This window comes from Eublepharis macularius, chromosome 3 (genome assembly GCF_028583425.1).
Source record: "Eublepharis macularius isolate TG4126 chromosome 3, MPM_Emac_v1.0, whole genome shotgun sequence".
NCBI classification, from domain to species: Eukaryota; Metazoa; Chordata; class Lepidosauria; order Squamata; family Eublepharidae; genus Eublepharis; species Eublepharis macularius.
In genome coordinates, this window is record NC_072792.1 from 45,295,181 (window position 1) to 45,322,564 (window position 27,384).

The 27,384-nt window shown below is 42.3% G+C and overlaps 1 protein-coding gene across 1 annotated transcript in view; it reads left to right on the plus strand.

The window, feature by feature from the left end:
- Positions 1–27,384, plus strand: part of ARHGEF7 (Rho guanine nucleotide exchange factor 7) — a 125,334-nt gene that overhangs the window by 26,443 nt on the left and 71,507 nt on the right. Inside the window, exons 3-6 of the mRNA XM_054973483.1 lie at positions 7,772–7,856; positions 8,755–8,885; positions 11,618–11,819; positions 20,715–20,803. Of these exons, the coding sequence (XP_054829458.1) occupies positions 7,772–7,856; positions 8,755–8,885; positions 11,618–11,819; positions 20,715–20,803 (507 nt within the window). The remainder of the gene's footprint in view (positions 1–7,771; positions 7,857–8,754; positions 8,886–11,617; positions 11,820–20,714; positions 20,804–27,384) is intronic.

The following is a 27,384-nucleotide window of genomic DNA, read 5'->3' on the forward strand; positions in this document are numbered from 1 at the left end:
TGCTGCAAACTTGTTGAAACAGGCCTATATGAACAAGTAGAAATGTGAGACAATTGCACCTCGATCATTATTTACTCAAGGTGAAAGCCCTACCTGTTCTTTTGGGGAAAAGTGAATGGAACTTTGGTTTGATAAAATGGCTTAATTGTATTAAGGGAGTAAAGTCTACAGTGTCCTATCTTTGAAACTGAATCGAGCTGGCTGATTAGGTACGATAAATAATGCAGCATTTACCCAGGTTTATTTGATTAAGCAGTATATATTGTTTTAAAACTACTGGCAGCTTGTTCATCTTCTTGCTTGGGATTAACTTTATATATCAAGATACTACTCTTAAAATGGTTAGTTGAAAATTTTATTTATTTTTTTAAACAAACAATCACCGGGTAGAATAACAGATCTACCAGCCAGCCATTCACTTTTTCTGGGGAAATGTTGTATTATCAGGGTTTCAGAGAAGTCTGAAATATTTGAAGCCCAGACACAATACATTTTGAAGTTATAAATAAAATATAAACTCGTATAATTAGATTATTGAAGAGTAATAGTGTGACAGAAAAAACACCCAGAAGCACCTGCTTACATATTGTATTGTGTTTAAAGTGCCGTTTCTTTGCATTCTTAATAATATTGTTGACATTTTCAGATGAAACAGTAAGGCCTGTGTATGTCTTGTGATGGCCTGCTGCATTGAATTTAGTAATCTGGTGTCAGGGAACCTTCTTCATAAGATGGATTGTTGTCAAAAGCATGAAGTGTTGAGATGGAATTCCGAAGAATAAAATAAAAATCTGAGATGGAAGCAGCTGTGTTTTTTGTAATCAGTCCGGCAAGTCTCTGCTAACTGACTTCAAATATGAGTGCCAGTTTGAATGCTGGCACCAGGGAGGTTAAATGGTTGACAAGTTTGTAGAAGGCTAAGGGCGTATCTGTACTACATGTCTGTAACAGCTGGTATCTCTTGTGGCTTGCTCCCAAATAGTCCTGGGATTTGTAGTTTGGTGAGGATGCTAAAGTATTTTCTGTTGAATGCTTCAGCACTTCAGCACTGGACAGTCTGATATCTGCCACTTATATTCCATTGCTAGGAGTCAGCTACTGCTGAACTCTTATCTATTTTTGGATCTCCTGTGCATATAATATGATTTTGGCCACAAAATATAGAAGATTTTGGCATGCCCACTGATCTTATGAGCATGACATAATGTGACACTACCAGTGCTCATCCTAGTATTATTTCAAACATTGACTCAGCCTGAAAGATTTGTGAGACTGGTCGCTGTGCCAAAAATATCAACTTGTGATGCCTTGGCCGTATTTAAAAAAAAGCAATCAAATGACTGTGTGAATTGGTCTTTAGTGTAACAAGATTGCTATGGCCTAGTTATATTTTGGGTGTACTGTGGACTTATTTTTTATAACTGCTGTATACTATTTATATAAACTGAATACTGATACTAACGCATGTTAAAGTCTTAAAGTCCTAAGGCATGTTAAAGTCCTTTACACTGAATTAGTCTAACGGAGCCACTTGTGTTTCCATATTCCCCAACCGTGGTTAGCAGTTGTCACTCAGAGTTGTAGAATGTATCTGTCCAGAAGGTTTCCAGGAGGTATTTGCTTTTCATTGGAAGACTCGTGCTTCATGTGGGGTCTTGTTCTGCAGCCCATCTTTCTGGAATTGTGAATCAACTGCTTTTTGCATGTTGTGTCAGTTTTCACACTTGTGTAAAAAAATTTTGTTTCATCCCAATTTACATTGCTATGATTTTAAGAGGTGCGTTTCTTTCTTTCTTTGGTGATTGATAGGAATGTTCAAGAACAAATGGTTTATGATGTTGTGTATTGCTGGTCACTATTTTTCATGGTCTCTGTGCGGTTCCATTTATGAGTTATGTGCTTGTGTGGAATTAGCATTTGGATGTGCTCAAATCCCTTCAGAGGAGAGGTTTGTCCCTCCACATGTGCTCCTCGGGGATCATCAAGTACCTTCCTTCACAGTTCTTTTCTGTCTGTTGCATAAGTTGCTGTTCAGTGCATTCTCTTCCCAAAGAATAGTCTCCTTGAGTTTTCATCTTTCTCTCCCCACTTCAAACTATCTTTCCCTTTAGTTAGCAAGGATGGTCCTTGTTTTTATTTCTTCAGTTACGTGTTGTCATGTACACTGGTGATGCAGTGACCTATGTTTAAATATTGCCACATCTGTGGGAATAAGTTCCTCATAGCTGATGGGCATGACCTGTATCTTTGTGTAGGGGAAGGTTACAGAGTTGAGGCTCTCTCATTGCCTTAACTTTATTAAGCAGGCTAGATGATACTGTTCTTCTCATCTGCTCACGTTGTTTGGAGGAAGGTGGTTGGTTCCTAACACAACAGTTCAACTTGCCTTCTTGGTGTCTGCAGTGATATCCATCCTTTCCACAAAGACTAGAACTGGAACATTTTCTGGTGCCTTTGATATGGTGTGTGTGTAATCTGATCTAGCATGTTTATTTTGAATGATATTTAGTAAAAAAAAATGTAAGAAGTACCTCAGGTTCATTATCTCCCAACAACAAAATCCAAAAAAACTTAAATGGAAGTATTTTTAGGGAAGAGAAACAGGTCAAGTACAGCTTAAATGTTCAGATTTAAAGTTTAATGTAGAAATTATGAGCTGGATCCTATGATCAATAAACAGAGATAACGGACAGCTGTGGGTTTTCCTGACTTCCCTTTCTCCCCAGGAGCCACTTCTGAACCTGGGCAAGCTTCTTTCCCACAGATGCAGGACCCACTTGGATGAATAGCCAGGCTTCAGTGTGGAAGGGGAAGTGGGCAACCTAATGCCTCTTTCCCAAGGTTGGAAATGGCTGCCGGGGGGGGGGGGGGGAGAGGAGAAGATGGGCTAATCAGGAATTCTTGCACTGGCTCCAACCCATTATTTATTGAAATAATACAATATTATTAAGACAATCCTTAATATTTTTACATTTAAGTAAAGAAACAAAGGCACTGGAAACAGAATTTTAGCTTTCAGCCGCACAGCTTCCTGAGGCTCTCTCTTCTTGTCACTTGGATTACATGTTCATATCAGATTGGTGATTCTGGTATCCTTTCACCATGTGCCGGGAGAAGCACACAAATTTTAGTTTTGCTTTACATTTGACTTGTAAAAAATGCAGTAAAACATGCATGAACTCTCCTTAACAATTCGTTGGGATAAGCATTTCTAAAATATTAATTATAAATTTGAAACTCCCAAACTTGCCTAATACAGTATGGGCAGTAGCATTTTAAAATTATTATTAATTTTATAAAACAATGATTCCATATAAATAGATTTTTTTTCATGGTAAAATACAACACGGGGATTTTTTAATGGAAAAAATTCTTGACCTGCATCTTTTTCTGGGACTTCTGTAGTACCATACACTGTAGTTCACAGTCCTTGGGCTCTTAGTTGCTTTTGTACCTCCAGTGGTTTATTGTTCTCTCCCCTCTGACATTTATTAATCTTGCTGAGATTTGCTTGGTGCCAAGACTGTATAGCTTTAGCTACAGGTTCCCACAGATACTTAATTGCTTTTGCTTTTCCTGTCTTCCTTTTGACTGATCTCGTCTATTGCCATTTTATTGACTCTGGTTTGGCTTTTTTTTTTTAAAAAAAGGCCTTTCATTATTGTTCTTAGCAGCTTTTTAATGAATTTTATGGCTTTTTATTGTGGTTGTTTTAATTGGTTTCATTCTGTATTGTTGGAAGCTGCCTTAGGAACCTTTTGTGGGTTTGGGGGAATAAATCATTTAATAGTTAGCAATCTTAAGCTCCAGAGAGGTCCTAGTGATAGAAAAAGTGTTGCATGTACACTGTTCCCCTCCCCTTCCCCACATCCCATTGTTAGGCTTCCTGTTGATTAATATAGACTAGGTACGTATAGAGATGATGTGATGTTGGGATGAGCCAATCAGTTTACTTCCATTATCCCTCTTACTCTCAGCTTGACAGGAAACATAAGACACTTAACATCCTGTTTGTCCTGAGTTCTTTTAACATACTGGTTTTGTGGACTGCTTTTGCTGTGTGAGAATCCACAATGAAGGTGAGCCTCAATCCTATTTCTGTTGCAAATGCAGATTCTTTTGCACCCATGAATTCACTGTTTTAAAAGTACTTAAAGCAATTAGCACGTCCGTGTGACAGGTTTTCTACTGGTGGGTATTTGAGTAGCCTTGTGCAAGATGAAAGATCTGTCCCTACTTGCTGGAAACTCTGTCCTTGTCTTACTTTGAAGAGTTTTTGAAAAGTGTTTGATTGGGAGCACAATATCCTTATTCTTTTTTACTTAAAAAGAGCATACAGCTTTTAAAGACTTATTAAAAATGAGGGGACTTTGAATGCTCAGCGTGTTTTTTCAGGAAATTTAAGAATCTTTGTCCTCACTGTGGTGGTGCCCTGAAGTCATAGCTGACTTATGGCAATCCCTGGTGCGGTTTTCGTGGCAAGAGACTAACAGAGGCGGTTTGCCTTTGCCTGCCTCTGCAACCCTGGTCTTCGTTGGGTGGTTACCCAATTTTGAATTTCCTGTTTGTGTGCAGAATTGTGAAATTTGCTACCTAGCAGTGATTGGGATACCAGTCTCCCTATAGTACCTCCTTCTCCAAAGTTTTAATTTTCAGTGTGCCTCACCATACACTGAATTACATATCCATGTATTTGGGGGGGGGGGGGGGACCTTTCTATGTAGATAAGTCTTGGAAATTTTGCTGATGGTGAAATCAGGAAGGTCCCATATGTAAAAGATGAATGTTCTAGTCTGGGTGACATTGCAAGATTTACTAATGCTTAACCTATCCTGAGTACAATTCACATTTCAGAAAGTCAGAGAAAAATGTTGATTTAAGAGTTCTGTATATGCGTAACACTTCCTTTTCCATAGAAAATGGGTATTTGCAGTGAAAATCCATGGATTTTCAGATCGCCTTGTGCTTTAATTATCTTGGATGCTGATTTTTTAAATAAAAAGTACAATCTGTTGGCTTCATTTCTTGATGAATAAATATTTTTGATAGCTTAGCATCTTGCCATATATGTGAAAAACTGTCCTTTCTGAAAATTAAATGTCATTTTAATTATCATCATAATTATGCATACTTTTGAAAATATGTTTTGGACCATTTGAGCTACAATTACTTGGAGGGCCTCTGTATCTTTGCTTAATTTGCTCCTCAGAAAACGTAGAGACATTGCCCCATGGCACAATATAAGGTGTAGCCTGTCTCTAGTACAACTCACCTATACATGGAAGCTGGATCATTATAACTCCAAATTACTGTTATTTTATTTATTTTAAATATTTAGTAGCTGCCATTCCTCCCAAGGTGCTCAAGGTGGCTTACAATGTAAAATATCAAAAAATAAAAGTTAAAAACAGAGTTAAGGCACAGTTAAAATGTATTACATTGTGACCCTCCTTTATAGCATCTCTGCATTTTTGCCGTTAGAACATGCTAATGAAAGCCACTGTGGTGTCGTGGTTACAACAACAACATTTGACTTATATACCGCCCTTCAGGATGACTTAACACTCACTCAGAGCGGTTTACGGTGTTATTATTATCTCCACAACAACAAACACCCTGTGAGGTGGGTGGGGCTGAGAGAGCTCCTAGAAGCTGTGACTGACCCAAGGTCACCCAGCTGGCTTCAAGTGGAGGAGTGAAGAATCAAACCTGGTTCTCCAGATTAGAGTCCCATGCTCTTAACTACTACACCAAACTGGTTAGAATGTTGGACTAGGATCTGGGCAACTCAGATTTGAATCCCTACTCTGCCATGGAAGCTTGTTGGGTGACCTCTGGCCAGTCATACACTCTCTGCCTAACCTACCTCGCAAGGTTGTTGTGAGGATAAAATAAAGGAGAGGAGAATGATGTAAGCCACTTTGGATCACTACTGGGAAGAAATGTGGGGTATGAATTAAGTAAATAAAGAGGGGAAATTTCCCTCTCCACTTTGCTTTTGCTTTTGGTGCTTTGTTCTTTTTTTCCCCTTTTGGCGTGTGCAGGAGGACAGCAACAGAGGAGCCTTCATGAGCTTCCTCCCCTGTCTGCCCCCCATGTGCAGGCATGGGTGGGAATCTTTCACACAAATGTATCTGAGTCTCCTTTATGGTATTTGTGGCATTTATGGATGTTGTTAGGTGAGATAAAATGAGGAAGAGAAACTTGCAGGTGACTTTTAACATGAATTCCATGTAGTTTATGTCATAAATATTATTTACAGCCAAATCCTGTGCAAGTCAGTTGCAAATATGTATACATAGGATTGCCTAAGGTATTGCCTGGATTTTTAAGGTTTAAATGGATCCAACTGAGTTCAATGGGGCTTTCTTCTCAGTAAACTTGCATAGTAACCGACTGTATGAATTTGCTGTAGCTATTTTAACATAAACCTGCAGGAAGTAAGAAAATGGCAGTGGGAGGAGTTATATTTCTAGTACACAGTTCTTTGCGGCAAACAATTCAAGTGGTATACATAGAAAAACAAGAAAAATAATAATAAAAACTGTAATTAAGGCAGCCAACATAATAATAAAACAATCCACCAGCAAAGTGCAGGGCAAGTACTTAGCCTCCTCTGTGCCTGCCCAGATCTCCTTTTTAAGTAACGTCCATAAAGGAGCCAGGTGGACCTGTGTTGGAAAAGTCTGCCATAAAGTGGGTGCCAAAACAGAGAAGGCTTTGAGCCCTTAATTACCTTGCCTGTGTAAAAGAAAGGAGGTAGAACAGATTTTGTCCTGCACATCTAAGAGCAAGCAGGGGCAGGTGGGAACCCGTGTAAAGCTAGTAATGCTTCTATTAACACTGTGATTATGTTCCTGAAAACAGAATGCCAAGTGAAACAGCTCTATCAGAGATATTGATAACATTGGTTCTAATGGAGATCTGTTCACACAATCACCATTATGGCAACTGGGGGACTTGGCAACCATCATCTGATTGCTTCTGCTAGGCTCCTTTGCTGGAGCATCCTGGCAAATCTGTTCAGGTCACTTTCTGTGCCTAGGAGAGCAGCTTGTGGCCACCTGTCAGCCCCACAGCTCCTCCTGACCCCCAGTTCCTCAGCTGTGCAGGACTTCCATGGATCTACAGTGTAGTTAGGAAGTGGCAGTCCCATCTATTTTTGATGTGTTATCATTTCACTTTGGAGCCGGCTGTATTTACTTCCAGCTGGGCCAGTCATATTGTGGAATCTCCATCCAATCCTCCTCTCCCACTGAAGATGAAGAGTGCTATACATTTTGTTTTTATTTATTTTGTGTATATGTGTATTATATTTGTGTATTACTTTATTATAGATGTTTTTAATCTATTAGCTGTCTTGATGGCCCTGATGGGGGGCCTAATGGGGTATAAAATAATAACAATAATAAATAATAACAAACAGCTTTACAAGCAGTATTACTGTACTTGGGCCCAAAACTGTTCAGGCCTTAAAGTTATCACCAGCTCTTTGAATGGGTCTTAAAGCTATCTGATTGCTCGACAGCACAGCTGAAATAGAATTGTATATGCCGTCTGCAACACCATGACCACCAACCCAAACTGGGAGGTGAGCATACTCAGTTTGCATCAGCCTCTGGTTTTGAACCATCTTCGGGGGCCGTTTTATGAAATTGATGGTAAAGCTTTTGATATTTTTTTAAAATGGCAGTCTTATTTTGTTAAACTGTATTTTACTTGTTCTTTGTAGAGTGACTTTTCACTTGATGTGTTTTCCTTCCTTTTCCAGACCTTCGACGCAAATGATCTTTATCAAGGACAAAACTTCAACAAGGTGCTCAGCTCCTTAGTTGCTCTAAATAAAGTAACAGCAGGTACGTAGTGTTTTGTACATTACTCATTTGAGGCTTGAAAGGGTTTCATTCAATAGGCCTGTGTTTTGCTTGAATGCTAAGAACATTGAAAGCATTTTGTATTATCACTGCTTCTTCCTTATTTCTTGTTTTTAATTTGGTTTGTGTTCCATTGAAAGTTTTCTGTGATTCTGTTGCCTGCAGCAACTGAGCAGAAAGATTTTAATCTGTCTCATTCCTTGCTTTGCCGTCCTTTTTCTCCTCCTACCTCACTCTGGTCTGAGTGCACATTTTTAAGTAAAGAAAGTGGTACCTGACTGGCTGAGTCAGATAAGAAAGTGAGGGCAACGCCATTCATGACCGGGGGTGGGTGGGTGGGAGCGGGAATATTCATTTCCTATCTTTCATTTGGTTTTGCATGTTAATGTAGAACTCTCCAGTTTTCCCAGCTTTTGCTGGCACTTGGAATGCCCTGGGCTACATGTTAACAGATTTCTGAGTGATATGGAAATACCTTATAGAATCATAGAGTTGGAGGGGATTTCCAGGGTCGTCTAGTCCAACCCCCATCACACCGCAGGAAATTCATAACTACCTCCCCCCCCCCCACATCCCCAATGACCCCTGCTCCATGCCCGGAAGATGGCAAAACACCTCCAGGCTGACTATTTTGGGAGTTGATTTACCAGGGCAGTGACATATAAATGTCCAATAGTCAATCTGTTGGCTATCTGATTGTCAAATTTTGTCATTCCAGCTAATGTTTAAGCACTGTAACAACGTAGGGGTGCCTCTTTTAGGGGGAGAGAAGTATACTTGCAGTTTTTTAGGAAAACGCATTTAAATGTTTGTCTCTAGCATGCACTTATGTATGTATGCCTTTCTGAAATACCAGTGTCATTTGTGGTTGCCTTTTCAGACATTGGGCTAGGAAGTGACTCTGTGTGTGCAAGACCATCATCTCACCGAATAAAGTCATTTGATTCCTTGGGATCCCAGTCTTTACATAGCAGAACTTCAAAACTTTTTCAGGGCCAGTATCGAAGTCTGGTAAGTACAGACTTTTTTCTTTCTCCTTATTGAGTGATGCAAAGAGAGAACCTTGTCTCAGATTAACAGATTCTTGATAGGTGAGAAGATAATGATTAGTAACAGAGGCCTTTGAGACTTTTTCTGTTTATTGGTGCTGTCTTCTCATGTTTGTTGGGTTTTTTATGATTTAGTATTATAAACTTCACCTTCACTGTGTTTCCTTGAACTTTCCTTGGTGGGAAAGTAACTAACAATCAAATAGGAGCCTGTGTGGGAAGTCATATAACCACTCATCATTTTGCTTCCTTCTGTTCCCCTATATTCCTGGCCATATCTGTGACACCCAGTTTTACCGTTAGTAAGTAGTCTCAGTATCTGCTGTAGAAGTGAGACTGTTGTGATCCAGGAATCCTGTAGCATCCAGGAATGTCTGATCCTACCGAACAGTAGTTGCTCAGTGTTTTATGAAGAAATGAGGTTGGTCGAGGAATTGACATTGATGGTTTGAAGCTGAGCCAGAGATCAGGCAACTATATTTTAAGGTTGCTCTGCACTCTTTTCAGGCATTTTTCCTGAGTAGCTGGCATCAGCCAATACAGGCATACAACGGAATGCTAATTGACCAGGCTTCGTTCTTCCAGTCATTTTCAAATGACTACCCATTGATATGAAGAAGTGCTTACGTTCTTTCTTGCAGTCTTTGCACGCCAGCAAGTGATAATCAGTTTTACACAAATATACAGGACAAGTCATTAGGCAAAGTGTTTTGGGGGGGGGGGATGCTAGATATGAGTTTAATAATGCCTTAAAGACCAATGAGATTTCCCCAAGTATAAGCTTTTGAGATTCAAGCTCCTTTCATCAGAAACATGAGCCATAGGGGGTTACTGAATATAATTTCCAATGGCCAGAGGTAGAGATTCAGTGCCATATATCCAGAAGAGTTAGCTGTGTTAATCAGTAGTCGCAAAATAGTAAAGAGTCCAGTAGCACCTTTAAGACTAACCAACTTTATTGTAGCATAAGCTTTTGGGAACCACAGTTCTCTTGCATCTGACGAAGAGAGCTGTGGTTCTTGAAAGCTTATGCTACAATAAAGTTGGTTAGTCTTAAAGGTGCTACTGGACTCAGTGCCATATATGTAAGGTGCTACAGGACCCAAATCTTGCTCTTCCACTGCAGACTGATATGGCTACTCACCTGAAACTGTTTGGGGGATGTTTCTTGGAATAGGTACACTGATACAATGAGAAAGTTAGGACAGAATAGGTTATATGCTCTTCAAAAGGTAATTAGGTGAATTTAATTGTTATATCAGAAGCAGCATTGTCTTAAAATCTGTATGCCTAATCAAGCTTTCTTCCCCCATACCTAGCATAAACTGAAATCTTGCTTAGACAATAAGTAGCAAATTTTAGTTTCACTTAACTGTGCCATTTGAGTAGGCCGAGATTGAAGTAACTGTGGGTTACAGCACTCCAAGTCTCTGGGCAGAGACACCTTGTGCTTATCCCAAATGGGCGGATCTTCAAAAACAAGACAGAAGGGTAGCTTGTCTACTTTTCTTTTCAAGAGAGATTTTCACAATTCTATTAATATTTTAGTGCTGAATTTTTGCTAATCCTGTCTCTCATATTAGTATTTAAATGGAAAAGGACTCTGCTTTACTTAATAAAAAGTTAGTATATCTTGTGAGGCATCCTTATCTCTCATGTTCTTCAGGCAGCCTTTTCCTGGTGGCACCCTCTCCTAGGACTGAACATTTGGCAACAGGTTTATGGGGGTAGCTTCATATCTCCGTGCCCTTCTCCACTGAGACCAGCTTCCACCGTCATATCTCCCACGTCCCCAGAGGACTGGGATCCCTGACCCTATGCCGGCCCTCCTCCCTATGTCCACCATCACCCAACTTACTCTCCATTCCCCACAACAACAGGCAAGCACAACATTAATTCAAGCAATTGAGGCACTTCAAGATGTTCTTAAAGTACCTCAGGCACAGAGAAGGGCGGGGCTGAGAGGCTAGCTTCGATGCTGGCTTCATTCTCACAGGCAAGGAGAAGCTGGGCCTCTCCGCTGGCCTGGAAAAAGGGGTGTAATATTTTGGCCCTCCCTGTGAAGGCTGTCCACCATCCTGTTTTAAATGTGTTGTTTTTAATGTATATGAATTTTTAAATTGTATTTTTAATATGTTGTTATCTGCCCTGAGCCCACTTGCGGGGAGGGCAGAATACAAATCTGAAATATATAAAATAAATAAATTACTCTAAAATGGTCTACAAGAACAGGGACAGAGGGTGCCTTCACTTGCTGCATTTAGGAAAGCGTGGAAGACAGTTTTATTTCAGGTGATGTGGTGGAGGGTGCTCTGTTTCGGTTGGCGTTTTTAACTTATGCCTTGTTTTTATCTTGTTGATGGACTATTGCGTGTGTGTCCTTGCAACTTTTGTTGCTTTGGTAGCTGCCTTGATTCTAAAAAGATGAATGGGATTTAAATATTTTCAAGATCTGTATGCCCAAAGCATTTTTGTTAGTTGTTCTTAAACTCATAGATCCTCTTTTCAATAGTATCTAAAGACACAGGTCTCTGCATTCCTACAGTTGGATAGTACAGTAACATGGGAAATGTTTTTCATTTATGTTGTGGCAGAGTCAGGGTTTTTTTTTTTTTACACATCTCATTTTTTTTAAAAAAAACTGTGCTGTATTTTGACAAATGCCTTTTGTTTCCTTTGTCATCTTTCTTCTAGGACATGACCGATAATAGCAACCATCAGCTGGTGGTAAGAGCAAAATTTAATTTTCAACAGACCAATGAAGATGAGCTTTCTTTTACAAAAGGAGATATTATTCTTGTAACAAGAGTGGAAGAAGGAGGCTGGTGGGAAGGAACTCACAATGGCAAGACGGGCTGGTTTCCCAGCAATTATGTACGAGAAGTAAAATCAAATGGTGAGTTTCAAGAACCTATTTATAAAGTATCTGGTCTTGAGTTGTTTTTGAGTTTCTATATCAATATATCTAATTCTCAATGAGGCTCTCTCTGTGGATACTTAAATCCAGAGATTGGGGCCATGGACAGACAAGACAGATCTTTCTGCGAATCTGAGAAAAGCCCCAGGTTTGCAGAAAAATCTGAAATTAAAAAAAAAACCCACATTGGGAGCCCCCCCCCGCCTTCATGGAAGCAGCACCTATACTTTTCAAGAAATGAATGCCCTCCTGTGGCTGTTCCTAGGCCAACTACAACAGTATTGTCAACCTTTATGTCTTGGTTTCTGTCAGTAAAAGCCAGGGGGAGGCATGGGGCCCTTTCCAGGGCTGTTTCAATCTTTGAGGGAGGACTCATTGGGGCCAAGCCTGGCTGCAACCACCAGACAACTTGCAGTTTAGAAACTCTTAGTACATGTAAGCACACATCTTGTACATGTAATTACTTACAAAGACACAGAATATAGTTTATTGATTGGTTTGTTGTACAAAAGAACTAAAACTAGATGTGTTGCATAATCACTGGTTTAGTGGCTTTTTAAAAATTACCTAGAATCACTTGCTCTTATCTTTGTGTAATTAATCAATACATGTACAATGGTGTTACAAAAGGCCATGCAGGGGACCGGCAAGCAGAGGCCATTTCAGTTAACCCACCCCCACTGTTTTCCTCTTTCCCTTCCCTGGCAGCCCACATAACCTCTTCCTACTTCCTTCTATTCTTCACACCCACTAGCCAATGTAAGTTTATCTGCCACTGTGTCTTCAGATTTCCCTCCTTCTCTCCCTCTTGCAGCCTCTTTCAAAGAGAACTATGGCCCGTTTGTGCAGTGGTGGCCAGGCCCAGTTGCACGGTAGGGGACTTGCAGGGGTCACCTCACCTTTCCTAGTATACCTCTCCCCACACTATTTCCTTTTCCCCTCCTCCTTGCATGCCCATATTCTCACCTTTCCCTACGTCTTTCTCTTTTTCTCATCCACCAACCAACCTATCTTTTATCTGGTCCCCACCGATACTTTCTTACTTCATTTATACCCTTCCCTTCTCCCCAGCTGGGACCCAAAGCAGCTTACATCAGTCAGCCCTCCTCTATTTTATCCCCACAACAACGCTGTTAGGTAAGTTAGTCTGAGAATGTGTCACTAGCCCAAAATCACCCAATGAGTTCCATGGCTGAGTGGGGATTTGACCCTGGGTCTCCAACCCCTATTCCGAAACCCTAACCATTAACCACAGCGGCTTTTGTGGGGTGGCTTCTGTTGAATAGAAGCAAGCAGCCATCCTGGGTCATGCAAGTTACATGTTAGCAAGTTGCCCTGTGGTTGCTGTCAGGCCTGGCCCCTCAAAGGCCAAAATAGCCCTGGAAAAGGCCTGACCCTCCTCCTGCCTCTTACTGACAGAAATCAAAACTGATGATACAGTTATGGTTGCCTGGCAATGGCCCCCGTGGATTTGGACTTAAAGCTACAGGTGTTGTGTCTTCTACTTTGGGTTCTCGCCCCCCCCCCCCCGCCATGTTTTTAAAGATTTTAGATTTTCCTGCAAATCTGGGGTGTTTTTCAGGTTTATAGAAAGATCTGTATGGGGGGCAGGGAGAAAGGAAAAGGGTTGTGCATTCAAATTAGGTTGTCACCTTTCTGGTTTTCTACTTATCCAACTCTTTTACTCATCAAGGAAATGTATGTCCTTTCCAAAAAGGTGCAATTTAGAACCTACCCTGGAGCCTTAATATTAGATAAGTTGGGACTTTGCAGTCCTGAAGGAGAACAGTAGCCTCCAACCCATTTACCCTACATGGGGTGAATTGTTGTATCACACAGAGTCATCATTTGGAAGTCTGTCTGTCCAGTATTTCCTCTTGTAAGTGAGATGTCTCTTATATCCACATCACAATCAGATGGCTGTGCAGACACCCCTACCCTCCCATTTTGCAGTTGATTCCCTGTGCTTGGGAACTGCCTTCCTTTTTGCACTGGCCATGTTTTCACAAAGAATAATAATATTTACATAATAATATTCATGCCCTGTTGTTCAAAATATAACACATTTCTGCTTTGGGAAGCGTGTTGTATCTCGTATTGATTCCAAGGAGCAAGACATGCCTATCAACCATTTAGAGCTCCTTGCAATGCAGAGAGCTTTGGTATCATTCTTGGTGCTTAGGGGTATAAGATGGTCTGGGCTGCTGTGGTATCCCTTGTTCTTTTTAATTGCATGAGATGAGACTGCTTCTCAAATTCTTTGCAAGATGTCTATAAAGTATGGTATGGTGCATTGACAAAGATCTATTGTTTGCCTCTATATATCTGCTGTGAATGTTCAATGTCGGGCCAGAGGCTCTGAGCGACAGGTGTAAATTTTCTGGTAATTTTGAAGTGGGGGGAAAGTTAATTTACATTATTCTATGGAAAAGACGAAGAATGGAAATCTTGGGGGCATTGAAATAGATGCAGTATTTTCTTATCAGACCCAAACATTACTGTTTTAAGGATATTAAATGCATCATTAATTGTGATGTTAGTATAATCAGACTGGCACATTTCTTAGATTTAAAAATATGTCTTTGTTTTATTCAAACAAGATCAGCAATATGTTCGTTGCAGATTGCTGCATCCTGTGCTACCTAACTATTAATTTTTGCCAACTGAGAAGTGGGAAAAAATAAAAATTGAAAATAGAAATCATGAATAATTTGGAAGTGTTCTTTCATGTCTATCACCAATTTTGGATATCGAGGAAACTTAACATCATTGAAAATGCTGACTTTTTCAGTAATAGATTGCCTGTGCTGGAAACCCCAGGGAGCTTTTATGGATGGAGTATAGGAAGGGGGAGCATCAATGAGGTAGCAAAGCCCCTTCTGGGGGATTACCCAGAAGCAAAGTCGCTGTGTTGGTGAAGACCATAAAGATTGTGGAAATTCCTAGAATGCTGCAGACGTGGCAACCAGTAATAATGTTGGTCTCTCCCCCTACCCTGTTTTCTCTCAATGTTAAATTGCCTGAAAGGTAGTTGGGATAAGAGCTTGCCCTCTGTGTCGTCTGTTGTCATCATATACTTTATCATTAATTGTGGAGAAAATTAGTTACATGGAAATAGGTTGCATGTGCTTAAATTATACCTGGGAATTAACATTGTCTAATATTGGAGACTGACTAAAAAGTAAATAGCTTTGTTGGTCCACAGCAAAATCCAGTTATAGAAGCCATCTGGTTTTATATTTTCAACTGCGTGGCATCCATTTTTGCTGCTTCTTACCAGCATACTGAGTGCACAGCTCTACAACAGCTAGTTACACCCCTGTTCCCATTGAAATCAATAGAGCATTTTGCACAAGGTGCTGGAGGGAGGGAGATCTCATGACCATGGCATAAAGCAAAGGTCCCCAACCTTTATGAGACTATGGGCAGCTTTGGAATTCTAACAGAGAGTGGTGGGCACAACTACAAAATGGCTGTTTGGCAGAGCCGAACAGAAAATGGTTGTCACAGGAGATGGAGCCATACACTGATGAAGCTTAAGAGTGTGTGTGTGTGTGTGTGTGTGTGTGGGTAATTTAAAAGATCCATTGGGAAAGGGGGAATGAGAATAAAACCAACACTGGTAGCAGCTGCAGATAAAACATTGTTTTAATTTGCCTAGCCAATCAGAAGCCCTGCTTTGCAAGAACTCCGCATGGCCCCACCCACTTTCCAAAAACATTCAGTGGGCTCCAGGAAAGGTGTCAGTTGGTGCCACAGTGCCCATGGGCACTGTATTGGGGACCCCTTGCCTAAAGTTTAACTCTCTGCCCTTGCTTTTTAACATCTACCCTGGTGAAGAGTTCTGAAGAATTTGAAAGCTGGCGCAGTGTGTTGTGTTATTGTGGTTGGTCTTAATAAAAGTTATAACATTGCTTGTTTTTTCAGATTTGTAGTATTCCTTAACAATCTTAAAACTATGTATTTTTAAGAAGCATTATGAACATTTTAAACATTTAACTTCTTCCAAAAGAGAAAATATTTGGAGTTTTTTCAGTATTCTCCAAAATTTTACCTTTTCATTCTGCAGTTGCTTTTTATAATTGCTGTATCCTTTGATGTTGGACAATGTAAGCCTTTGTACATCTGGCATATAAGGGATGCTTGGTACAATATATATATATAAAGACAAGTGTCCTGACTGACTCATCAACACCCAGCCCAAATCCCTAGACATAGAAATGTGAAATTTGGGGAGATCGTTCCTTTTGTGATATAGAGGCTCACTAAGAAGGGATTTTAAGAAATTTACCCCTTAAAGGGGTAAAAAAAGAGTAAAATGTGTTTCCCATAGGGATACAGCTTTCCTGAGTGGCTGACAGGCTGCCCCCTCCCCTGCCAACTGCCAACTCGGCCACTCTTCCCTGAGGTCATTTGCATATGCAGCCTGATTGGTTATCACCCCAACATTCTAAACAGTATGCAGTTGCTGTTGGGAGCCATTGAGTGTGTCCCAAGGTAAAAATACACCTCCCAGTCTTCCCCTGCAAGGTTGCCAATCTCCCTGTGGGCCCTGGCTTTCCTGTGTGGCTGGCAGGCTCCTGCCAGCTTGTACCCTCCCCCTCCCTGATGGGTCAGTTGTGGAACTCTGTGTTCAGAGGTAAAAATCAGGTAAAGGAAACTGCAGACAGTTGAAGAAAGACAGTACAAGACTCCTGAATAGGGATTTTATATAAAAGTCAGTATGGCAACTGAGTTTTAAAATGTTCATGGTGAGATGGTGCACGACCTTTCTACTAGCCATTTCAATGTGAACCTCTCACATGGACCTGCCGAAGTGCCCACCACACCACCCCTCCCTCAGTTCAACTCCACCTCACACCTCTCGCAGCCTCACCTCTTACTGCTGCCAAGAAGCCTCCTGGCAGATATCATGCAAGATACACCGACACTAAAAGGAGAAAGCAATTTAGAGATGCAGCAAAGAAATATGCACATCCTACTCCTGTGGTGCACTGAGTAGCAGTGGCCAGGTACCAGCAAGATCAGCCCAAGGTGCACAAAGCGGCAGAGTCTCTCTATGAGCAAAGCAATCCTGGAAGACGAGTAGAGAGGTGCTCACTTCCATGGAAGGTCAAGGCTCAGTCAGGCATGGCATTATGATCCTTCGCTACCTTCAAGCTGCCTCTTAACCTTATCCATGCAGAAACACCCCTGTTCAGCATCTCAAAACAAAGCAACATGGCCCAAGTGCTGTGGAACTGTAAACTCATTGTTTGGGATGAGAGCATCATGGCACACAAGGGGTGTTTTGAGGCACTGAGCATAAGCCTCAAAGATGTCAGGGGCAACGGGAGAGTGATGTGGGGAGTCACCGGGCTGCTGGCTGGAGACGTCTGGCAGACTCTGCCAGTAGTCCCAAGGGGAACTCGAGCTGATGAGGGTACCATGTGTGTCAAGGTGTCGTATCTGTGGCCCCTCATCAGGAAGCTCTCACTAAGAAAGAACATGAGGGTCCACTTGAGAGGCAAGGTGTCCGCTGGGGAATTCTCTGAACCCCTACTAAAAATAGGGGATGGAAAGTATCCTGAGTCCAAGGGAAAGGTGACCATCCCTGCTGGCCTGGGCATAGTAGTGACAACCCTAGTAGACCTAACAGCCATGATATACCCTGATATTGTCACTGTCATGGGGAAGTCTGTGCAAGCATGCCATTCTGACCCCCAAGAATGACAAGGCTGCCATCATTCATGAAACACAACTCTCTCAAAGGGGCAGAAAATGGGTACAGATCTGTGGACTCAATGGTGCAAATGGATGATGCGATCCACTACCCTGTGGAGTTCCTCAACATGCTGAACCCTCCTGGCTTCCCAGCCCACAAGCTTCTCCTGATAGTGGGGGCTCCAGTGATGCTGCTTCAGAACCTCAGCCCACCCAAACTCTGCAGTGGCACCAGACTGCAAGTGAAAACCCTCCACCGGAACATCATCAAGGCCACATTGTTCACCGGCAGTGCTGGGGGGGCGGGGGAGGAGTTGGTGTTCATACCATCAGAGAACCTCTTTGAGTTCAAGAGACTGCAGTTCCCTCTCAAGGTCTTCTTTGCTGTGACATTCAACAAGTCCCAGTTTCAGACACTGAAGGTGACAGGAATTGACTTGAGGGAAGACTGCTTCTCACATGGGCAGTTCTGCATGGCCTGCTGCTGCAGAGTGAGCTCACCCAGCAGCCTGGTGATCCTAGCACCTGAGGGGAAAACCACCAGTGAGGTCTACAAAGAGGTCTTTCAGTAGAAAAAAAACCCGGTTGTACATATTTTTGACTTTATTTATTGCACTACAATCTTTTCCTTCTAAAATCTCTTCAATAAATGTTACATTTCGAAATTTACTTCATCAGTTTTTGGCATCAACACGTTTCACTTTATTCAAACACCTTTGTGAATCTCGGGTACTATGCTATTATACTACAAAACCAACTTTAAAAAAATCCCACAAACCCAAAAATGTTACATACTCATAAGTATTATAACTGGATTTAAAGTAGTTAAATACCGTAGCGAAGCTCAGGCATCAAGCTGGTCTGTCTCTGTCTCTCTCTCTGTGTCTCTCTCTCCCCCTCCCCCTCCCCCTCTCCCCACAAGTGCCCTCCTGACTGACTCATCAACGCCCAGTCCACACCCCTGGACCTAAAAAAAGTAAATGTGGGAAGAACATTCCTTTCATGATGTAAACACCCACTAAGAAGGGTTTTTTAAGAAATTTGCCCCCTATGGGGGTAAAAAGGGGTAAATTGTGTTTTCCCTAAAGGATAGAGCTGTGTGGCTGACAGGCTGCTGCCTGCTTGTGCTCCTGTCCACTGCCAGCTCAGCCCCTCTTCCCTGTTTGGGCCAGCCTTTCAAGGTTGTTTGCATATGCGGGCTGATTGGGGCTCACAACATTCCACACCTCATTTCCCCCCACCCCACCCCCAAGAGAGTTGGACCACATAGGTTATTTGCATGTACGGCCTGACTGGTCCTCCTCACCGCCCATGTTCTAAACAGTCTGCAGTTGCTATTGGGAGTCACTGAATGTGTCCTGAGGTAAAATGCACCTCCAAGTCTTCCCAAGTTCTCTAGGGTTGCCAGTCTCCCTGTGGAGTCTGGCTTTCCTGTATGGCTGGCAGGCTCCTGCCAGCTTGCACTCCCTTTCTCTATTCAGCTGTGGAACTCTGTGTTCTGAGGTAAAAATCTTACATACCCATAAGTATTATAGCTGGATTTCATTAAATACCACAGCGAAGCATGGGTATCAAGCTAGTCTTTCTGTAAAAGAGGGAAACTATGATCCTGACGACACACTTTTATCCTGGTGCACCTGTACAGGAGCACCAAGATAAAAAATGCATCCTGGCCCAATGCGGCTTCCAGAGGGAGCTGCTGCCGCAGGACGATCAGGCGAGCCCACCTGCCCCTTTGGAGGGCACCACTGCCACAGAACGGTGAGGCAAGCCCACCCACCCCTCCGGAGGGAGCTGCCACTGTGGGAAGCCCAGCGTTCCTGGGTTTTCTAGGCCCAATTTTTTTAAAGCGGCCTCTTGCTAGTTTGTCAATAAGCCATTAGTTCTTCTATTAGAAATGTCAAATTAGAACTTGTTCCTGCAACTTCAATAAGGTATCCGTTCTTTAACAGAAGATCTAAACAAGCTTTATGCATTTGTATATCCATACTCCATTCTAATGACCCCTAACTTTAGTAAGGCACAAGTATAGTGGGAATAGTGAGTAAGGCTTCTAGATAAGAAGGAAGTCTGGCTTCCAGGCATTGATACTTTCAGTGCAAGCCAGTGGCCCTGTCACCCATCAGAATCCTGCAGCCTGATTTGATGTCTGGCACTGGTGGAGGCTATAACAAGTCTGTCAGTGTCCAGAGTGAGGTATAATTTATTTAAATTTTGTAGGGTGGGGGTGCTCTTATAAAAAAATGGCAGTTTATAGATTTCTTGGTGCTGTTTTGGAAACATTTGTACAGGTGGTTTTCAACCACAACAAAAAACTTTTGTGGTATTTTATAATTCTACAATACATTAGAATTCGCTAAATACCAAACAGCATTTACTTTGGCCTGCTTTATGTATTATTATCCGTTCTTCTGGAAGGGAGATATTCACATGTTCCTTATTCCCAATGATGGCCCTTTGTCAGTGAACATGTGTTATTGTATTGCTTATTTTATTGACTTACATTTATTACCTCAATTATATCTCAATATCTGGGCAATTCTGATGAATATTATACCTCTCTCCTCCTTGCCAACTGTTCTAATGGAGCAACCTTAATGTGGCTAAATTCTGTGCTTCGGCATGCTCAATAAGGAAGCGGTTCATTTAATATTTTAATATATTATCAATATTAATGAGACGATGACATCTTCACAGTATGATACTCTTTTAGATGACTTGTTTGTTATGCTTGGCTGTTCAGTTCTGTAATAAAACACCAAAATACTGTCTTTGAATTCTTTACATTCATAGCTTAAAAAAATAATCCCTGTCTTAACAAATGGTAAGCAGCCAAATACATTCAATTTTTTTTCTTTTTTGTGTGGTATATTCTTTGTTCTTTGGAAACTATGACTCTTGGGTAAATATATTCCCTTATGAAATATGGTAGTCACAGTATTAGTCATCTCAGAGAACCTGTTACAGTGCTTTTCCCTTACAAATGCAAATTTGGAAGCTATCTTTGCTGGAAGATTTGACAGAGCTTATTTGTGCATATATTTAAATATTTCCAGGCCTAAGTAAATAGCCTGAAGCTTGTCCTAATTGCTTTAGGAAGAGCAGTTTGTTTGACCTCTAGTGTCTGAACTGTGGAGTTGCATCCTATTGCTACAACATTTTATATTTCAGAAAAACCTGTCTCCCCCAAGTCTGGAACGCTGAAGAGTCCTCCAAAAGGATTTGATACATCTGCTATTAGCAAAAGCTATTACAATGTGGTGAGTGATCTTTTCTCTGACTCAGACACCTATGTATATTATCCAAATCAGCTGCTTCTTGCTTAGAATTTTAACATTACCATTAAGAATTCGTGTTACCAAAACCAAAGTAATTATTCTTTTAATGTGTAGTCATATATGTATGGTCTTAACATTATATGGTCTCAGACGAGGCATGCACATCTAATAATTTGCCGAACTACATACAACAGTGACACCAGGTAGCCTGGCCACAAACACCCCATTTTCACTGCCTCCCCCAAGTTATATTTGTACACGCGCAGGCAGTGGAAATCAAGTGATTTACAAAGTTCTTGGTGTGCCATTATACATAGATTACCTTACAGTGTAATGTTGGTCAGCCAGAACTTAAATACTTAACAAGGGAGTCTGATACTTTAAAAAAATCAAGGCTGGGAGACTTAGCGTTCTGCACAAAGATTCAGTGCCCAGTAGGAGGAAAAAAATTCACACATTTGTGTATACATAATTTACCTATCAATCCATAGACTCAGCAGCACCCAGTACAGATTCCTCACGTGCTGTTAGTTTCCAAGAGAGCCTTTAATTGTCCTTTAATTTCCTGACTCCCCTTTTTAGTTCCCCTTTTTAAACATTATATCCTGTTGTTGCTGCCACCCCCATCATTATGGTTACTTCTTATTGGAAAAAGTAGCTAAAAATACAGAGTCCTGCCCACGTAGACTAATTAAGAACTACTTTAATGAGGTTGGTATGGCTTTTCAAAACTATTTACATAAATATGCTGTTGGAGCCCCTCAGGCAGTGTGGTTGGATATAAAGCATTTCCCATATAATGTTTGGTGCTCGCTGAAAAGTATTGAATAAGAATCATGGCAGCATCTTCATGTTGAAGGACCCAACAATATGGGATCGTGTTCATGGATGGATCTGGGAAGTGTTATGGGCTCTGTGTAACAAACGATTTCATTCAGAGGATGCTCTCTGCCAGATGAACTTTTCATTCATTTTGTGACTATTATTCTATTATAAGCCACATCGAGTTACTGCAATGTAGAAAAGTGGCCAATAAATGTTTTAAATAACTAAACAAACTTTTCCAAATCCAGGTGAAGGCCGGTGAAGGGAGGGAACAATAGAAGAAGCTGTAGTACAACAGTGGATTACGAGAAGCATAAAGCAGAAGGGAGAATTGAGTTGTGTGTCAAAGAGCTGAATTGCAGTATAGTTTCTTTCTTAGAAAAATGTTTAGAATACAACTTGTCGTAGCTAAGGAAAGAATAATCTCTCTTCCTCCATTTCTGTTTCTCAGTTGTGTGCATTTAACATGTGGTTTGCTTTATTCACACTGCTTGTAGCTTACCACAATTGGTGTGAAGCGGGTTAACTTCACAAATACAGGTATATGGATATATTGATATGACACAAACTTTGCATTAGGCAAGTATTTGTACTTGTTGACCCTTGTACTCCATCTGGTCTTTGATTCTGCTGTTCTGATTTGCCCGTGTATCTGCAGAAAGAGAATGTGCTCACTATCAAGAGGCAGTGACACTGAGTTTTCTCCTTTTTTTATTGTAAATTCTCAAAGGCTGAGGAAATCCTTAGGTTTGTTGGGAGTTGGCCCTTGTGCAGGAAGTTTTCTACCATCCAAAATCATGTGTATTGTAGTGGCAGAAGAGGAGGAGCTGGGGAAATTAGCTTGGAATAGCTCACAAGCTTCCTCTGAAGCTTAGTACATATTTCAAAGTTCTTTTTCTCAGACGGGATGGCAACTAGTAGGACCTTGAGGTTGTTGTGTTGGTATCTGAAAATTATAGGTTTGAGGGCTGATTGCAGACCTTAGGCCTTAGGGCACACGGAGGGAAGAATGTTGGTCATGCATTCTTTGTACGTGAACAGACATATGTGAATCTGACAGAAGGTGGTGAGGTGTAGCCAACTTTAAGGTGGTTTCCTAGTTCTATATGTCAGTCCTGGCTCATAGCTAGGAGGACAGCCTTAAGCTATTTCTTTCAAAGTAATGATGCTAAATACAGAACAGACTCTCTCCCTGCAACTGCCTGCTCTCACAGAGGCCCAGTTTTTATAATGCCCTCCATGCACACACAGAGCACTTACTTCGCTTTCGGCATTGTCACCATGGAAAGTGAAGAGTGAGTAAGTTCACTTTACCACCATGCAAGAATCAGCCTCACCTCCCTCAAAAATCTGGGCTTCGGGCTTTAATTTGAGAATTCAAACTGGCTCCATTTTTTGGCTAGTGTTTTTTCTCACATAGGGATAAAGTGTAGGTCCAAATAAAAAGGGTGTTATCCCAAATGAGTCAAAAAGTAAACTGAGCTCCTTAGGGATCCATTTATTGAAGTGTTAAAATCTATTTAGCAATTTGTTTCTTGCATCCTACCTCCAAGGTTCTTAGGGCAGCATCCATGTTTTTCCCTTTCCATGATGAAACACAGTCCAGACTATGGGTGAGAGCTTAAAATCTGGAAAATGCTACAATCATCTGGCATTTTGGTCCTTGGAAAAAGCGGAGTTCTCTGAATCTCAAGGGTCTGTAAGACCTTTCAGTCTCAAACTTTTCCATGCGAGTCTGTGAAGAGGTCTTCCTTTATGGCTCTTCGGTTTTAAGAAACTAAACATTCTTTCACAATGCTTTTTCGAACTTCTTAAAAGTCATTTCGTTCAGTCGTTTCTTAGGGATTGCTGAAGCTTTGAATACAAACTAGCTCTTGGTAAAGATCTCCTGAAAGGAATCAAGCGCCTGGGTTGCCTGTAATATTCTGAAACAGTCTTTATATCTTGAATCTTCATATGTGTAGTTTGAATGATATCTTGTCATTTTTTACCTTACAGTTTAAAATTTGCCCATTATATATTTTTATTGTTAATTATCATTTGCATGTTATGGCTTGGGTCCAGGCTACTGTGAATGGACATAGAATGGGGGACTTTCCTGACACTCTCATTGCTTTTTCCACTGAAAAACTACTTCTGACATTTGGCCGATGCTATGGAAAGATGAGGGATGTTGGTGGAGTGGGGGTAGAGGCTACAACTAGAGAGAGAAATCTGTGGAAATTGCCTCCCCCCCACTTCTGCATGCCTTTGGCTAAAAGAAGCCTTTAGATTGCAGCCCAAGTATTTTTGGCTTGTTATTTGTCTGTTTGTACACTGTCACACAAAAAATCAGTCAAATCTTGATTTAAAAGAGTAGCGTCTGAACAAATGGACAGTTGTGACAAAATAAACAATGTACATCTTATGGGAAAAATGCATGGCCTCCTTCCCCTGTTCGGTTATTAAAGGGAAATGCATGAAGTCACCCTTGGTTTTGCTTTTCACCTGACATCCTAAGAATCCTATTAAGTGGGTCCTTTTTTAAAATCAAAAAGAGTCCAGTAGCACCTTTAAGACTAACCAACTTTAAGACTTAAAGGTCACTGTAGTTCAACAGAAACCTTTCAAAAACAAAATCCAAAGGGAAGCTGCTGAATTGGAATTCATATGTAAATTTGACTCAGTCAAACTGGGATTGAATAGAGACTATGAATGGTTATCTCATTATCAGAAATAACTGACTTCCTTAACAGAAGCAAACTGATCTCCATATCAGAAGCTACTGTTTGCATCTACTCCGCCCTCCCCTCTCCACCTATATATCTGACCAGTTTCTTCTTGCCCTCCATGCATCTGACGAAGAGAACTGTGATTCTCAAAAGCTTATGCTACAATAAATTTGGTTAGTCTTAAAGGTGCTACTGGACTCTTTTTGATTTTGCTACTACAGACTAATACGGCTAACTCCTCTGGATCTTTTTTAAAATCAGGCTGTAGTCTGATTTGATTTAGGGAGATAACTGTGGGCTTTGTGAACATCTAGAATCTGGACATACCTCCCCCCCTCCCCATGTCTTGTGACTGATAATTCATCTACGGTCTTCCAGTGCAGTCCCACATGGGACTGCGCACGCGCAGGCCTGCCGATCCGGACATTTCCAAGCTCAAAAAATTCACCACCAGGGGGCGCTCTCGCCTCCCACCGCGCAAGCGCGGCAATTTCCCGCCGAAAAACGGCTCCCAAGAGGCAGAGCGTCCCCCCACATACCCTCAGTTCCTTTTTCGCCGCCGATCGAGAAGGTTCTTTCCAGCTCTTCGCTATGTCGGACACTGCCCTCTTCAAGAGATGTGAGTCATGCGATAGAAAAATGACTCGGTCTGATGGCCACGCTCATTGTTTGTACTGCCTGGGGGAAACCCATAATACGCAGGCTTGCAAACACTGCCGAGCCTTCACCTCCAAGGCTAGGGCGGAGAGAGCAGGCCGGCTGCATGCTTCTCTTTGGAAGCGGGCAATGGAAGTCCACGATCCACCGGGCGCGACTGGTGATTCGATTAGGCCCGGCCCGAGTTCTGCGGCCCATAGATCTGGCCCGGGTTCCACATCTTCGAGAACTTCGCGTTCCCGTCCCTCTCCCAGCCACTCGGAACCGAGGGCTTCTGAGCCCCCGACCACGTCATCCCGGAGCGCGTCGGAACCGGCAGCTTCTGGTCGGAGATCGTCGGGCTCGAAGGCGAGTCGGAACCGTCGACCCTCGACTTCATCTGTGGCCTCGGCGCCATCGGCACATAAACCCTCGGAGCGACACCGACCTCCTTCGGTTCCGAAAACGGTTCCAACATCCGCGCCGGCTGTGCCTTTGTCGGTTCCGAGAACATCGGAACCATCCTCGACGTCGAAGGCTCCGGAACCGACTATTGAAAAGAAAAAGAAGAAGCGGAAACACTCTTCTAAAAAGGACACGGCAGTCTTGGAAAGTCTTATTGTGCCTCCTACCGCTCCCTCTTCGGAACCGTTGCAAGCGGTTCCGGCTGAGGACCGACGTGCGGATTCGGCTGATCGTGGCTCGCCCAGAGGTTCCATTCAGCGTTCCAGTCCGGTGGGTGATGTTATCGTTTTAGACAAACCCTCCACTCCGACGGGGCGCCCGAGGTCGACTTCGAGAGAGGCACGATCATCTGCTTCATCGGGCAGTCGCAGGGGTCGACCCCGCAGGCGCAGTCCACGTTCCTATCGAAGTCGGTCGCGGGACGATCGCCTCAGCGATGATCCGGCTGGATCGTATTACAGTGAGAGAGCCTCCCCAATCTCGGACCGACCTTATCAGGAGAGCCCCAGGTCGCCTTCGTGGAGGTCTTATGGGGACTATCGCAGAACACCTCTCCCTTCTGATACCGACTTCCATAGGTCTCGTCGGCATTATAGTGATTCACCAATCTCTGATTCGCCTGACAGAGAAATTGGCCCCACTGATGAGGCTTCTCCTACGGATGATTTCAGGGCGTATAATGACCTGTTACAGCGCATGGCCAAAGCTCTGGACCTTGAAGTTTCTGCAACCGAGTCCAAATTTACGGACAAAATTTTACAGCACATCTACTCAGGATCCACTCCGACAGTGGCTTTTCCTTTGATTGATGGATTTGTGGATTTGTGGAAGGGCCTTCAGTCTAAACCGGCCTCTACGCCCGCCACTAATCGTAAGGTTGAAAATCTCTATCGTCTTAGAGATGACGCTCATCCTTTTCTATCGACACATCCACCTCCATCATCTCTAGTTACTGAAGAGATGCAAACTAGACCTAGACAAGGTTCTGTTTCCACACCAGTCGATAAGGACAGCCGAAAGATTGATGCTTTAGGCAGAAAATTCTATACTTCGGCTGCCTTTGGGATCAAGATAGCAAACTATGCAGCGATGATGGCCGCATACCAATTGTTGCTTTGGAAGAAAGTAGCTGCCTTCGTACCAAAGCTCCCAGAAGATCAGAGAATCTTCCTGCGGGTAATACAGGAGGAGGCGGTACGGCTGTCTCGCCACCAGATCAATGCAAGCAGAAGCATGGCGGACACATCGGCCAGGTCACTCCTCTCGGCAGTAGTTTTGCGTCGTCACGCCTGGTTGAGGACCACGGCGCTGCCTCCTGAGACTAGGAATAGAGTAGAAGATCTCCCCTTTGAAGGAACGTTACTGTTTTCTGAAAAAACGGATGAGTTCCTTTCAAAGAAGAGGACGGACCGCCTGACTGCACGTTCGTACGGTGTGCTCCACCAGAATCCTCAGCAGGCCTCTCGTCCATATTATAGGCCTTTTCAACGAAATCGGCAGCAAAGATACCAACCATACTTCGGGTATGCGTACCAATCCCGCAGAAATTATCAAAGTCCTCAGCCTTCCTTTTACCGGCGCCGGCAAAATCAGAGGGGTAGAGCCAGTTCACAACAGCGACAGGCTAAAGACCTACCTCAAGCAAATAAACAATTCTGACAGTTACAGAGCCCTGACCCCATTTTCGGGACCAGGCTGAGCACTTACAAGGCTGCATGGTGTTCTATTTGTTCGGACAGTTGGGTTTTATCAATAGTTGAAAAAGGTTATAAAGTTGAATTTTTGGATTTACCTTCCTTGAGTCTCCCTGTGTTTATTTCTCAACCACCTTCACAAGAGGTGTTATCTGAGATTTCTGCATTGTTGATTAAAGGGGCTATTGAGGAAGTCCCTGGCACATCATCCTGGTTGGGGTTTTATTCTCCC